The 16,564-nt window shown below is 40.6% G+C and overlaps 1 protein-coding gene across 1 annotated transcript in view; it reads left to right on the forward strand.

Moving 5' to 3' along the window:
* The window catches only part of Styx (serine/threonine/tyrosine interacting protein), a 42,416-nt gene that overhangs the window by 19,051 nt on the left and 6,801 nt on the right, over positions 1 to 16,564 (forward strand). Inside the window, exons 7-9 of the mRNA XM_042677794.1 lie at positions 10,058 to 10,097; positions 10,173 to 10,223; positions 11,873 to 11,945. Coding sequence (XP_042533728.1) covers positions 10,058 to 10,097; positions 10,173 to 10,223; positions 11,873 to 11,945 — 164 coding nt within the window. The remainder of the gene's footprint in view (positions 1 to 10,057; positions 10,098 to 10,172; positions 10,224 to 11,872; positions 11,946 to 16,564) is intronic.

Raw genomic sequence — 16,564 nt, forward strand, 5'->3', positions numbered from 1 at the left:
CTTTGAACCGTGATCTCCAGATCTCAGCCTCCTGAGAAGCTAGGAGTAAAGGTGTGAGCCACCAGTACCTGACTAGTGTGTTTTTTATTTAACTAATAGTTAATTTTAGGTTTTTATTTTTCTTTATTTTCTTTATATATAAATGGCGTTTTTGTTTGTTTTGTTTGTGCTTGTAATGGGACGGACTTGAACTCAGGGCCTTATATTCTTTCTTGACATTTTTGCTCAAGGCTGGCATTCTACCACTTGAGCCATGCCTCCATTTCTGGCTTTTTACTGGTTAATTGTAGATAAAAGTCTGGACTTTTCTGCTCGGACTAGCTTGGAATCTGGTCTCAGCCTCCTAGGTAACTAGTATTTTAAGTATAAGCCACTGTACTGGGCTTTAAATTATTTAGAAATTTTTTAAAAATTTATTGTTACTATAGAGGTGATATACAGAAGGGCTACATTTACATGCATCAGGTAATAACATTTCCATTCACACAGTGTGGTCTGTTTCCTCGTTTTCTCCCATTCCCATCTCCACACAAGTTGCATAATTTACTTTCATCAATGTCCAGTGCATTGCCACTGCTGCACTTTTTCATCCCTGTTCCTCGGGTTCTGGGCCCTCCCCCCGGCCCTCCCACAGATATGCACATACATACACTATATGTAAGATAAAGCATATGGAATCATCAGAAAGAAAAAACAAATTTAAGAAAAGTCCCGAGGAGGGGGGACCAAGATGGCGACAGGGCAGTAGGGAAACGCCACAGCTCTCCCCAACCAAAAAGAGAGTTCGAGTTCCAATGCTTAATCTCCCCAAGAGACCGACAACAACAAAAAGACGAACACTCAGAGAAAAACAGGAGGTGGAAAATAACAAAAAAGAAAGAGAGGAAAAGAAGAATTTCAGAACAGAGAAGAGTGAAGACCCCTCCTCCAATTTCACTGGCCGCACGGCAGTGCGCCAAGCCGCACCCAGGCGGGGGCTGCTGGAGCCCCAGAGACACAGGGGGCCGCCTGCAGATCACCCGCACAGAAGCCGCCTGAGATACTGCTGATCACCACAAACAGAGAAACCTACCAGCCGGGAGTCTCCACGAAGATCCCACCCCCACCCCTCACTTTCTACCTGAGCAAAGAAGCTCCATCCCGCCAAAGCCGCCCGGCACCGGCAGCACATGTGACAAAGGGAGCTGTCTGCAGAAACCCGTGCAGAAGCTAAGCTGTCTGAGGTACCCATGTCAGACCCACTGATCAGGAAGACCCGGCGGGGGCCGCCAGGGTCCCAGAGGCACAGGGGGCTGCCTGCAGATAACTCGCGCAGAAGCCACCTGAGGCACCGGTGTCAGACCCGCCAGTTGCAAAGACCCGGAGGGGGCCGCCGGGGTCCCAGAGGCACAGAGGGCTGCCTGCGGATCACCTACGCAGAAGCCGCCTGAGTGTGGACACTGTGGACCCAACAGCTTCGATAGAGGCAGAGACAGAAAAGAATCACACAGAGCCACCACCGCCCAGCCCAGCCGGCAAAGACCCCAACTGAACTCGAATTGCAACAGCAACTGACGACCTACACCACACAGAAACAACTAGCTCCAGGGTGAGTACCCCACAGGGGACAGTGTATCCCTCAAGGGAGACCAGAGGTGGAGGGAATCCCCAGACCCTGACCCAGACTCCCTACCCCAACACCCGGACCACAGGACCCACTAAAACTGGGAACTGTTCGCGAGCTCCACCAGCCCGTGGAGCACACTCCTCTGGCCAGGCTAGAGCAAGAGCGCCCCTGGAAGGGAGCTTAAACGCCCAAGCCAGGAACAGCGCCCCTGGGTCAAGACAACCAACAGTATAACCTAGGTGGTATACACAGCAGCACAGGACCAACGAGCGTGCTCCAGTCGGGGGCCGGAACCAGACCTGGGGATCCGGCGCCTGAAAGCACGCCTATTACAACAAAAGACCTGGAGGCTCAGGACAAGAGAAGCCCAAACCCCACCAAAACCCCACCCATATACTCTAGGCTGGGAATTGGGCAACACAGGCCACCAGCACCTGATAGTAAGCAGGAGCTCAGGCTGATAAGGCGGCTCAGCAGTAGAGTGATAGTCTTGGATGCATGAGGCCTTGGATCTGATCCCTCAGCATCACAAAAACAAAATGGGTCAGAAGTGGTGCTGTGGCACAAATGGTATGGTGCCAGCCTTGAGCTGAAGAGCTGAGGGACAGCACCCAAACCTAGAGTTCAAGCCCACAACCAGCCCAAAGCAAACAAACAAAAACACATCAGGAGCCCATAGCAGACTCCAGCATCTGGGAGAGTACATCCAGAGCATCTGATCTTGCCAAGAGCACCCGTAGGAGCAAACACAAGCAGTCTAGGCTGCTCAACCCTTCCAAAGGCGGGAATTGCCAGCGATCGACAGCAGAGAGCTGAGAATCCTAAGTAGGTCAGACCAGCAGCTGGAAGTAGGCTCCCAACAGAACCCAGATCAGGCACAGACTCTCTCTACCAATACAGAATCAGCAACCAAGCAAAGACAGACACATCAAAACAAAATTGCAGATTAGTCTCCTGAACCCCCATGCGAAAATCACACAGAAAAATTACAAGGTTTACCACCACCCAGGACAGCAAGCTATCCTCAATAGCCAGCAGCCACGCAGGGGAGAGCCCCAGTGGGAGCAAAGCAGAAATGGAAGACAAAAGCTACATCCAAGGGTTGCTGGAGGCAATAACTCAATAAATAAAGCGAGAAATTGATCAGAAATTGAAAGAGCACAAGGATGAACTACCAAAAGAGATACAGGATATCAAACAAGAGATGCATGCAAAAATAGAAGCTGCACAAACCTCAGTAAGAAGTGAGATAAGTGCCAAATTAGAGGTAATGCATACTGATCTCACCTCATTGAGAGGTGAGATCAGTACTCTGAGAACCAACATTGAATCCATAAAGGGATCCATTTCCACCATGCAAACCACAATAGAAGCCACGGTCAACAGAGTGAATGAAATGGAAGGTAGAGTGTCAGATACAGAAGACAGAATACACCAGCTGGACCAAAAAGTGACAGATATGGAAAAATCACTCAAACCAAAGGGAAATTCAAGAGCAAGCAGATAATGCCAAGAAATTTAACCTTCGTATAATTGGAGTGGACGAAGGTGAGGAATTTCAGAGCACGGGAATGCAACACCTATTCAACAAGATAATAGGTGAAAATTTTCCCCACCTCAAAAAAGAACATCTTACCTACATAACAGAAGCGTATAGAACACCCAACAAGCAAGATCCCAGGAGAAACACTTCTAGACACATTATAGTAAAAATGATAGATCTGAATAATAAGGAAACAATCTTGCATGCAGCAAAAATGAAGAAGGAGCTATACTACGATGGGAAAAAAATTAGAATCACTGCAGATCTCTCCACACAATGAACGCAAGAAAGGCCTGGGAAAGCACCATACGAGCCCTGAGAGCCAATAACTGCCAACCCAGACTGATATACCCGGCAAAGCTAGCATTCACATTCGATGGAGAACTGAAAACTTTTAATAGCAAAGAAAAACTAAATGAATACATAAACATTAAGCCAGCATTACAAAGAATTCTAAGAAGGGGGACACAACCTGAAGAAAGCAACCAAGAACTGGGACCTGCCCCAGACAGGCATTACTCAAAGTCTAACTGAGCAAGCACAGGAGGAAAGGAAAGAAGAAAAACTTAGGAAAACGGAATGGCAGGGACAACAATGCATCTCTCTATACTTTCTCTTAATATAAATGGGCTGAATTCGCCAATTAAAAGAAAACGAACTGAGGACTGGATCAGAAAACAAGACCCATCCATCTGTTGCCTTCAGGAGACCCACCTCTCAGCCAAACATACAAACAAACTCAGAGTGAAGGGGTGGAAAAGGATCTACCAATCAAATGCCCCCAGTAAGAAAGCAGGTGTAGCTATCCTGATAACTGACAAAATAAACTTTTCATTAAAATCAGTACAGAAAGACAAGGACGGACACTACATATTAATAAAGGGAACAATCCAAGAGGAGGATATTACCATCATCAACTTATATGCCCCAAATATTGGTGCACTCAGGTATGTTAAACAAATGCTCTCAAACTTACAGAATAAAATAGATCCCAATATGATAATACTAGGAGACTTTAACACACCACTCTCACCAAAGGACAGGTCTACCAACCAGAGTATTGGCAAAGAAGCTACCGAATTAAGTGAGGCCATACTTCAAGTGGAATTAACTGACATCTACCGAGTATTTCACCCTAACACAACACAGTACACATTCTTCTCAGCAGCTCATAGAACTTTCTCCAAAATAGACCATATCATAGTTCATGCAAGGAACTTAAGCAAATACAAAGGGATAGACATAATCACCTGTATCCTATCTGACCACAGTGGAATCAAGCTAGCTCTCAATAACAAAGCATACCGCAGAAATTTCTCTAATACATGGAAATTGAACAGCACACTCCTTAGCAGTGCCTGGGTAACGGAAGAGATCAGAGAAGAAATAAAGCATTTCCTACAACTCAATGAAAATGAAAACACCTCACAAAGAAACTTGTGGGACACAGCAAAAGCAGTCCTGAGGGACAAATTTATTGCCCTCAGTGCCCACATCAAGAGAATGGAGACCGACCAAGTAAATAATCTCATGTTGCAATTAAAACAGCTAGAAAAACAAGAAAAAAATGGAACCTAATGTTACTAGACGAAGCCAGATAACCAAATTAAGAGCAGAGATTAACCAATTAGAAAATCAGAAAATTATAACCAAAATAAACCAGACTAAAAGCTGGTTCTTTGAAAAACAAAATTGATGGCCCGTTGGCAAGATTAATTTTAAAAAAAGAAGAGAGGAAACCCATATTAACAGGATTAGGGATGCCACGGGAAAAATCACAACACGTACCCAAGATATCCAAACAATTCTAACGGACTACTTTCAAAAGTTATACTCTCTAAAGGAAGAAAATCTGGCAGAAATAGATGCATTTCTAGAGAAATACAAGTTGCCCAAACTGAGCAAAGAAGTAAACCAATTAAATAAGCCAATATCCTACAAGGAGATACAGGAAGCTATCAAAAGTCTTCCAACAAAAAAAAAGCCCAGGACCAGATGGATTCACAGCAGAATTCTATAAGACCTTTAAAGAAGAACTAATACCCATACTCCTCAAGCTCTTCTGAGAAACAGAAGGAGGGAGCTATCCCAAACTCATTCTACAAAGCCAATATCACACTCATCCCCAAACCAGGCAAAGACCCAACCAAAAAGGAGAATTACAGGCCAATTTCCTTGATGAACACAGATGCAAAGATCCTTAACAAGATTCTAGCTAACAGAATCCAGAAACACATTAAAAAATTATACGCGGGGGGGTGGGGGGGTATGATTGGGTGGGAGGGAGGGGGGAGGCTGGGAAGGGAGGTGAAGGGTAAACAAAGGAGGAGGCTGCAATGCTTGGTAAGAAATGTATGCATTATCCTGCCCATGTAATTGTAACCCCTCTGTACAGTATGTTCTCAAATAAAATAAAATAAAATTAAAAAAAAAAAATTATACGCTATGACCAGATAGGCTTCATCCCAGAGATGCAGGGATGGTTTAACATACGTAAGTTAATAAATGTAATCCAACAGATCACAGAGCCAAGGTCAAGAATCACATGATTATCGCCACAGATGCAGAAAGGGCCTTTGATAAAATTCAACATTCATTCATGCTAAAAGCGCTGGAGAAAATAGGAATAGAAGGAACATTTCTAAAAACAATAAAAGCCATTTATGACAGACCAATAGCCAATATTATACTTAATGGGGAAAAGCTACAACCAATTCTCCTAAAATCAGGAACAAGGCAAGGATGCCCACTGTCTCCACTCCTCCTCAATATAGTCCTGGAACCCTTAGCCAGGGCAGTAAGGCAAGAAAAAGACATTAAAGGGATCCGCATAGGGAAAGAAGTTAAACTATCCCTTTTTGCAGACGACATGATATTATACCTTCACGATCCCAAAAACTCCATCCCCAAACTCTTAGAAATCATAAATCACTTCGGCAAAATAGCAGGATGCAAAATAAACCCACAAAAATCAGTTGCCTTCCTGTACACTGACAATGTACAAGAGAGGGAAATAAAGGGAGCAACCCCATTCACAATAACCTCCCAAAAAATAAAATATTTAGGAATTAACCTAACCAAAGATGTAAAAGAACTATTTAATGAGAACTATAAAAAGTTAAAGAAATTGCAGAAGACACTAGGAAATGGAAAGACCTCCCATGCTCTTGGATAGGCCGATTTAATATAGTAAAGATGGTAATACTTCCAAAACTAATATATAAATTCAATGCAATTCCTATTAAAATCCCAATGATGTACATCACTGAAATACAGAAAACAGTCCAAAAATTCATATGGAACAACAAAAGACCTAGAATAGCCAAAACAATTCTAGGGGATAAAGACAATATGGGAGGGCTATCCATGCCGAACTTCAAACTCTACTACAGAGCTATAATAACTATAATAATGGTACTGGCACAAAAACAGACCTGAAGACCAATGGAACAGAATAGAAGATCCAGAAATAAATCCACAGGCCTACAGCCAGCTGATATTCGACAAAGGAGCCAAAGACATACAATGGAAGAAACACAGCCTCTTCAACTGCTGGTGCTGGGAAAACTGGGCAGCCACATGCAGAAAACTGAAAGTGGACCCTAGCCTATCACCATGCACCAACATCAACTCAAAATGGATTAAAGACCTTAACATTAAACCTGAATCTCTGAAAGTACTGCAGGACAGAGTAGGAGAGACACTTGAACTAATAGGCACAGGAAGGAACTTCCTGAACAGAGTCCCAGGGTCACAACAAATTGGAGAGAGACTCGACAAATGGGACTACCTTAAAATAAAAAGCTTCTGCACAGCTAAATCTATCGCAACCAAGCTAGAAAGACAACCAACTAATTGGGAAAAATATTTACCAGCAATATATCAGACAAGGGGGTAACATCCTGTATATACAGGGAACTCAAGATACTAATCCCTCCCAAACCTAACAAATCAATTACTAAATGGGCAAGGGAACTAAAGAGGGACTTCCCAAATGAAGAAATAAAAATGGCAAAGAAACACATGAGGAAATGTTCATCATCCCTGGTGGTGAAGGAAATGCAAATAAAGACAACCCTGAGATACCACCTTACCCCAGTCAGAATGTCCCACATCCACAAATCAGCCAACGACAAATGCTGGAGGGGATGTGGAGAAAGAGGAACCCTATTACACTGCTGGTGGGAATGTACACTTATACAACCACTTTGGAAAGCAGTCTGGCGGGTCCTCAGAAAGCTAAAGATTGACCTCCCTTACGACCCAGTCATACCACTTCTAGGCATCTACCCTGAACAACAGGAACCAATATACAAGGACACATGCACCTCCATGTTTATTGCAGCACTGTTCACAATAGCTAGGATATGGAAACAACCCAGATGCCCCACCACAGATGAATGGATCCAAAAATTGTGGTATCTATACACAATGGAATATTATGCAGCCATTAGAAATGACAAAATAATGGCATTTGCAGGGAAATGGATGGAGCTAGAAGGAATCATGTTGAGCGAGGTAAGCCAAGAGCAAAGAGACAAACGGTACATGGTCTCCCTGATAAGTGGATGCTAAATCCAAAATGTTAGGTGATACGACAAAACTAACAGGACTTAAGAAACAAAGAACTCCCACTCATCTGGTCGAATCACTACTAAATATCCCCATGCTGCTGATCACATGTATGGTGTATAACATGTTTACACCGATATATGTTATAGACTGTGATAGACAATTTGCTCCAGGAAAGTTAGAATGAATTGTGACTTTAAATGAGCATCATTATTCCACAATACTGTGAAATTGGGGAAATTATGTAATCACTTAATCACAAAAAAAAAAAAAAAAAAGAACCTTGGGGAAGGTAGGGAGGGAAAGGATGGTAGGGGGAAACAATGGAGGGGGTAACAATGTTCAATAGGAAGTGTACTCATTACCTTACTCATGTAACTGTAACCCTCTGTACAGTGTCTTGACAATAAAAAAAAAAAAAAGAAAAGTCCCTTGTTTCCATATCTTTGGAGTTCATTCCAGCATGTTATTATTTTATATACATATGAAGAGTCATTTGGGTATTGTGCCTTTGTGATTCTCTCTTAAGACTTTAGATCCAATGTCTGCATATCAGAGAGAACATGCACCATTCATCTCTCTAATCTTGGCTTACCTCATTTGTTTTTTGTTTTTGTTTTTTTTTGGGGGGGGTGGGGGGGTCCGGTCGTGGGCTTGAACTTTGGACCTGGGCGCTGTCCCTCAGCTCTTCAGCTCAAGGCTAGCGCTCTACCACTTGAGCCACAGTGCCACTTCCGGCTTTTTTTCTTTTTCCTTATGTGGTGCTGAGGAATCGAACCCAGGGCCTCATGCACGCAAGGCAAGCGCTCTACCACTGAGCCACCTTCCCAGCCCCTTACCTCATTTGTTCTAGTTCCATCTATTTCCCTGCAAATGACATTATTTTGTTCTTTCTAATAGCTGTGTAAAATTATATTGTATATACATTCCACATTTTTTGGATCTACTCACCTATTGTAGTGTTCTGGGTTGTTTCCAGATTTTGGCTAAGGTGAATAGTGCAGCAATGAACATGGATGTGCAGATGCCCTTATCATACCTTGGTTCATGCTGATCAGGGTAGATATCTAGGAGTGGTATGGGTGGTTGTAGGGACGGGGAAGGTCTGTGTTTAAGTGTGTGTGTGTGTGTGTGTGTGTGTGTGTGTGTGTGGATGTGGATGTGTCGGTTGTGGGACTTGAACTAAGGGCCAGAGTGCTGTCTCTGAGTGCTCAAGGCTAGCACTGAACCACTTGAGCCACAGCACCACTTCTGGTTTTTGATTGGTTAATTGGAGATAAGAGTCTCATGGGGACTTTTCTGCCCAGGCTGACTTCAAACTGTGATCCTCAGATCCCTGTAGCTAGGATTATAGGCGTGAGCCATCAACACCAGGCTTTGTGAATACATTTTATGTCATTTTCTTGCCTTATTGTTCTGGCTAAGAATTGCAGAACTATATTGAAGAGGAGGAGTGAGTGAACATCCTTACCTTGTTCCTGATTTTAAAGGAAATGGTTTTAGTTTTTCCCCATTTAGTATGATACTGGCTGTTGATCTGCCACAAATAGCTTGTTGTTTTAAGTAATGTTCCTTCTATTCCTAATTTCTCCAGAGCTTTTAACATGAATGGATGTTGTGTTTTGTCAAAGACTTTTTCTGCATCTATTGGGATGATCATGTGGTTCTTGTCCTTGGCTCTGTTAATGTAGTGAATTATATTTATTGATTTGCATATGTTAAACCAGCCTTACATCTGTGGGATGAAGCCTACTTAGTCATAATGTATTATTTTTGTTTGTTTCTGTATTCTGTTGCCTAATACTTTATTGAAGAGCTTTTCATCTGTGTTCATTAGAGAAATTGGTCTGTAGTTCTCTTTTTTTGTTGGATCCTTACCAGGTTTTGACATGAGTGTGATACTGGCTTCATAGAATGAATTTGGAATTGCTCCTTCTGTTTCTGTTTCACAGACAAGCTTGAGGAGTATTGTTATTAGTTCATTTTTAAAAGTCTTACAGAATTCAGTTGTATAAATTATGTCTTATAGTAACTTTTTAAGTTGATGTTTATCCTATATGCTGTATATGGACATTGTAAGTTAAAGTAGACTATACTCAAATTTGTATTTTCCAAACTTTTTGTTTCATTTGGATACACTCTTTAAATTGCTCCCTAGAGCAAATTTTAAATTCTCTGTAAAAATTTCTTCAAAAGTCTAGGATGTATAAAATCAAACATTTGAAAATTATTAAATGGCATGTATATGATTTACTATGGTTGATAAGTGATAATCAGTATGTTTTAGTTGCTAACTCATGTGTTTGTCTCTGAGAATAAGTATTTGTTTTTTTCAGGTAAAGTTCTTGTTCATGGAAATGCAGGGATCTCCAGAAGGTAAGAAGTTAAAGATGGTATTTGTTTCCTTCAAATTAATGAGTGCATTTTCTAATTTTTTTGTCTTGTCTTCAGTGCTGCCTTTGTTATTGCATACATTATGGAAACATTTGGAATGAAGTACAGGTAAGAAAGTACACTCAAACCTAACCACAGTTTAGATTGCCATGAAAACAAACCTTACAGAAATGAGAGTTTAAAGTTAATATTCCTTGTTATTTTATATAGGCATACTTCATTAGATAAGTCCTTACATCCCATGGTTAATCTCTTTACCTAATTTATCTTCCTATTGTAGATTTTTTTTTAGGCTAATTTTTTTTTGTGCTTTCTAAAACTAGTGTTAAGTGTTGGTATTTTAAGAAGCCAAGGTAACATATAGCTGAAATAACCCATAGAAAATTACTTGTTTGCTATTAGGGAACTGGTTAGTCTCAGTTTAAAAATTCTTGGACATAAATAATGTTAACTTTGTTTTAAGTCTAATTTTATTAAGTCTTTAACTCCCATTTCCTGAATGAGGAGCAGGAAATGGTTTTCTCTCTGCTCTTTACTTACCTTGCTCTTGAGCCACCTAGCTTGAGCATGCTGTTTTTTTTAACAGTGTACTATCTATACCTCTCTATGGAATGCCTTGCTTTGCCACTTTAAAAATAAAAATAGGGCTGGGAAGGTGGCTCAGTGGTAGAGAGCTTGCCTTGCATGCATGAGGCCCTGAGTTCGATTCCTCAGCACCACATAAACAAAAAGAAAAAAGCCAGAAGTGGCGCTGTGGCTCAAGTAGTAGAGCACTAGCCTTGAGCTGAAGAGCTGAGGGACAGTGCCCAGGCCCAGAGTTCAGGCCCCATGACCGGATCCCCAAAAAAATAAAGAAAGAAAAATAAAAAAAAATAATAAAAGTCTAATATATGCTGAATATGGTAGTAGTACGTATCTTTAATCCCAGCACTCAGGAGGCTGAGGAATTTTTAGTTTTAAGGAATCCTGTCATCATTAACAAATAGAAAAGTTGACTTTTTTCTTTTTCTTTTTGGTCGGTCGTGGGGCTTGAACTCTGGGCTTGGGCACTGTCCCTGCACTCTTCAGCTCAAGGCAAGCGCTCTACTGCTTGAGCCACAGCGCCACTTCTAAAAGTTGACTTTTAAATATCAATTAAAGGAATTAATGAAATATGTTTTAATTAAAGAGATTTTATATGCACAGAAGTATTTTGCAATATATATACTGATAAATTGCATATATATGTATATGTACAAGTTGCACATATATATGTACACACATATACGTATATACATATATGTGTATACATGCAAATTTTACATGTATATGTTTTTTTCTAACATTCTCTATTAAGAATCTTGTCAGTGATACTAATAGTGAAAGTAACCTTTGATTCTCTTGTGCTGGGTACTCTTTCTCTAACTAAATGGTAGTACTTTGGGCATGTACTGTATGACTGGTATGGTACATGCACAAAGTGATTTTACATTCATTATCTTCCATCTTCACTATAGTTCTCCAAAAATAAGAGAAAAAAATTAAAGTTTAGAGAAATTGGCCAAATTCCCTTTGTACACACAGTTGGGATTAGAACATGCTAGAGGGATTACAGTATTTAATCTGTCCCCTTATGTACGTTTAAACTCAATGATTGTTTACCTACTTTAGGATAAATTTTTAGGTAACTTCCTACTTTAAATAAATTCTGGAAAACTTTTTGAAATTGAAATCTTTTGAAATAATTTGTAATAAGAATTTCATACTTTTTTTTCCAGAGATGCTTTTGCTTATGTCCAAGAAAGAAGATTTTGTATTAATCCTAATGCTGGATTTGTCCATCAACTTCAGGTAATTTAACTTTTTTTCCATTTTCTCTTTAAGGTAATCAAAATTGTAAGATAGTCCAGGCACAGGTGGTTTATGCCTGTAATCCTGCCTACTCAGGAGGCTGAGGTCTGACGATCCAGGTTGAAAGCTATTCCAGGCAGGAAAGTCCATCAGACTTCCCTGCAATTAACTACCAGAAAACCGGAAGTGGCTCTGGCTCAAAGTGGTAGATTGCTGGCCTTGAGAAAAAGAGCTCAGAGACAGTGCACAAGCCTTGAGTTCAAGCCCACGGCAGACAAAAAAAAAAGTAAGATAGTTAAAATCTTTTTTCCACATAGCTTAGTATATAATTTACTCTGGAAGAACTTAATGTTTAAAAATACTAATTTGATGATTTAAGCTTATATCTCTTTAATATATTTTTTAAGTTGCTGTTACCAAGAAAAGGGAGTAGAGAAGTACAACCTTCTTAACTAATTTTGTTTTAGATGCATTTCCAAACATGTTCTATGCTTGAGTTTTGCTATTTTGGCCAGTTTTAACATCATTTCTTTAACAGTATATTTATCCCATTGATAATTATTTCTTATTTATTTGCATCCTTTTTAAAAAACCTCGATATAGAGTAGAGGTTTTTTTCTTCTTGTATACTTATTTTTTACAGTTTTGGGGGCTGAATCCAAAGCCTCACATATGACAGACAAGCACTGTTGCATTGAGCTACATTCCAGCTAGATGTAACTTTAAGTAGTATTAGCCCATGGAAAATTATTTTATATTACCTCCTATATTTCTCATAATTGTGTTTTCTACATTTTTATATGTAGATATCAGTTAAAATATTTGCATTTTAGTCTAATTTATATTCTCTAGTTGCTCATTCTTAATTCTCATTCAGCTCCCGTAAAGTTGGTTCTCGATCCCTACTTAAAAGAATTTCTGTACAGGCTGGGCGCTGGTGGCTCATGCCTGTAATCCTAGCTACTCAGGAGGCTGAGATCTGAGGATCGAGGTTCAAAGCCGGCCCAGGCAGGAAAGTCCGTGAGACTCTTATCTCCAATAAACCACTAGAAAACTGGAAGTGGTGCTGTGGCTCTAGTGAAAGAGCGCTCTCCTTGAGCTGAAGAACGCAGAGATGGCGCCCAAACCCAGAGTTCAAGCCCACGACTGACAAAAAAGAAAAAGAATTTCTGTACATTATATCGTCTACAAATCCATGCATATATTTTTCTTTTCTTTTTTTTTTTGGGTCCAGTTGTGGGGCCTGAACTCTGGGCCTGGGCGCTGTCCCTCAGCTCTTCAGCTCAAGGCTAGCGCTCTACCACTTGAGCCACAGCACCACTTCCGGCTTTTTTCTTTTTGCTTATGTGGTGCTGAGGAATCGAACCCAGGGCCTCTGGCATGCAAGGCAAGCGCTCTACCACTGAGCCACCTTCCCAGCCCCATGCATATATTTTTCTATTGCCCCTTTATTTGAAGGACAGTTGGCTAGATAAAAGCTTTCAGTATTTTCTCCTTTATAGCTTTGCATGTCTACCTGATACATTCTATAGAATGCTGTTCCAGAGAGCTCTGATGGCAGACTAATTTATAAATTTTTCCTCCATAAAAAACTTGATTAGTCAGGCATTGGTGACTCATGCCTGTAATCCTGGCTACTCAGAAGGCTGAGGTCTGAGGATTATAGTTCAAAGCCAGCCTGGGCAGGAAACTCCATGAGACTCTTTCTTATCCCCAATAAACCACTCAGAAAACTGGAAGTAGAGCTGTGGCTCAAGTGGTAGAGAGCTCGCCTTGAGCTGAAGAGCTGAGGGATAGCGCCCAGGTCCAGAGTTCAGGCCCCACAACCAACAGAAACAAGAAAGAAAAAACTTGATTATTACAGGGAGAGTGATGTTTAGATGTATATCCAGATATCTTAGGGATGTAGGTCAGTGATAGAGTATTTGCTTATCAAGGGCATAGGTTCAATCTCCCACACTGTCAAAAACTATATTGATGATTACGCAGAAGTTAGTTGTTTTTGCTGTGGTAGTGGTTTTGAATCTTCGTATGACTTGTGCCTTGCAGATTGTAGGCTTTCCTTATTTCAGAGAAAGTTTCTTCTATTATGTATTTGGATTTTTATTTTTATTTTTTTTTGTTTTTTGCATTGTACTTCACTTGATCTTTCTCCTCAGGCCTGTAATTTGTTTGTTTTTTCATATATCTGATTTTCTCTTTATTCTCAACTTGGTTCTTTTCCTTTTTTTATGCTCAAATTTTCTGTCTTCTATATCCCATGCTATGTTTACTTACTTGTTTCTTGAGATGAGAACTTGATGTGTTGCACAGGGTGCCCTCCAACTTCCGGACTCAATCTGCTTCTTTCTCCCAAGTAGCTAGAACTGCAGGCATGCCCTACTCCCTATATTTGAAATACTATCTTGGGACCATTCTAAATACAGGCACAGAATGAAACGGACAAAAGTCCCTGATCTCTTGGTGTTAAATGCCGACAAACAAAAAAATATTAAGTAATATGTTCAAGAAAGAAAGGAGGATGGGACACGAAGTTTTTATTTCTTTGGTTGTGGGGCTTGAATTCAGGGTCTAGGTGCTGTCCTTGAGCTCTTTTGCTCAAAGCTAGTGCTCTACCACTTTGAATCACAGTACCACTTCTGGTTTTCTGGTGGTTAATTGGAGATAAGTGTCTCATTGACTTTGCTGCCTGGGTTGGCTTTGAACCGCAATCCTCAGATCTCAGCCTCTTTTGAATAGCTAGAATTATAGGCGTAAGCAACTGGCACCTGGCAAGAATTATTTTTTTTTATTGTGAATATACTGTACAAAGGGGTTACAATTACATGGGCAAGATAATGAATACATTTCTTATCAAGCATTGTAGCCTCCTCTGTTTCCCCTTCCCATCCCATCCTACCCGCCCCCACCCAGCCCTCCTCCCCTCTCCCACCAAAGTTGTAAAGTTCATTTTTGACATAACGACTTGTACATCTCATTGTTGCAATGGGTCCACCTGTATCTCTATTTAAACGATTTGTTTTTCCCCTTCCCCTCCACAAATTATACCAACATCAAATACAGTGAAAGCAGGGGTTATACCGTGGGGGAGGGACATACAAAGCAAGAACTATTATTATTTTTTAAGTGTACTAGAGGGACTTGAACTTAGATTCTCACACTTGCTTGGCTTGCTTACCCTTAATCATGGCTAGTGCTGTACTGCTTGAGCTACATCTCCAGCCTAGCTTTTTGCTGGCTAATTGGAGGAGTGTCACACTTTTCTGCTGGGGCTGACATCAAACTGATCCTCTAGAGATCTTAGCTTTCTCAGTATCTACTATTATAAATGTGAGCCACTGGTAGTCTGCAAGAATTAAAAATTTTAAAGGGTAATAAGTAAAGCCTTACTGAGAAAGTGGTATCTAAACAAAGAAAAAATCCTGTACAGATTGAGCAAGAAGGTTTCTAGATGAAGGTCATACCTGGTGGCAGTATTTAGCCACCTGGTAAGTGTGAGTGAGGGCTTTCAGTTCATATCTCCAATTCACTGGGAGAAAAAGGGGGTAGTGATTTCTGTGCCAACAAACATGAGATTGTTGGTATTCTTGACAAAATTCTGAGGTAAATAGGGAGGATAAGCATAATTGCAGACTGTTCAAGGAAAAATGGGAAAAGGAATCTTAACCACATACACTTTGTTTGCCTTAAAGGAGAAAACATAAAAGAGTGACTGGTGAGTTAGGGTTTTGATTTCTAAGATAGGAGAAACTATTAACATCTGTATGCTGATTGGGATAATCCAGGGCAAAGGGAAAAATAAATATTTTGCTAGAATTGTTGGGTATGGTCTTTTTTTTGCTTTCCATTTCATTGTTGGGCTCAAACATCTGTTGTCATACCTCTTCCTAGGAGTCCTTGTATCTCTTTTTGAACGCAGTTTTAGAAATGCCATTTTCCAAAGTCAACTTGGGCTGTCACAGGAAAATAAGATAGGCTTTATCTCATAGTATCTGAGGCCAAGAAGTCCAAAATCAAGTGTGCTGGTTAAAATTGCTCATATAATTCTCATGTATAACCAAGTGTAGGAATTAATAAGTTAGCTTTTACTCTTTTTTTTTTGCCAGTCTTGGCTACCACTCTACCACTTGAACCACAGTGCCACTCTCACTTTTTCATGTGGTACTGATGAATCGAACCTAGAGCTTCATGCATGCAAGGCAAGCACTGTACCACTAAGCCACCTTCCAAACCATAGCCTTTAATTTCAACTCACCAAGATCAGGTAACTGTTAACAATTAACTTCTCTGCCTAAAATAGCTGTGGAAGCAGGAATCTTCTGTGTACAGGTGAGTATGGAGACTGTCTCATGTATTCCAAGCTGTCCTAGGACACACAATTCCAGCCTCTCAAGCACCTGAGTACTGAGATTACAGATGATACCACAATGCCAGACCAAAATTACTATGAAATATAGTACACATACAGGAAATGAATAAAATACAAATAAGCACTCGTAGCCATTTCTAAGTCAAGAAATTATTCACCTGGACTTCAGAAGCCTCTTAATGGCCTTTCCACGTACAACTCTCCTTTTCCCTTTGAAGATATCTACTATCTTGACCTATTTTGTTAACAT

The sequence above is a fragment of the Dipodomys spectabilis genome, unplaced genomic scaffold, assembly GCF_019054845.1.
Source record: "Dipodomys spectabilis isolate Male_0828 unplaced genomic scaffold, ASM1905484v1 ptg000042l, whole genome shotgun sequence".
Lineage (NCBI taxonomy): Eukaryota > Metazoa > Chordata > Mammalia > Rodentia > Heteromyidae > Dipodomys > Dipodomys spectabilis.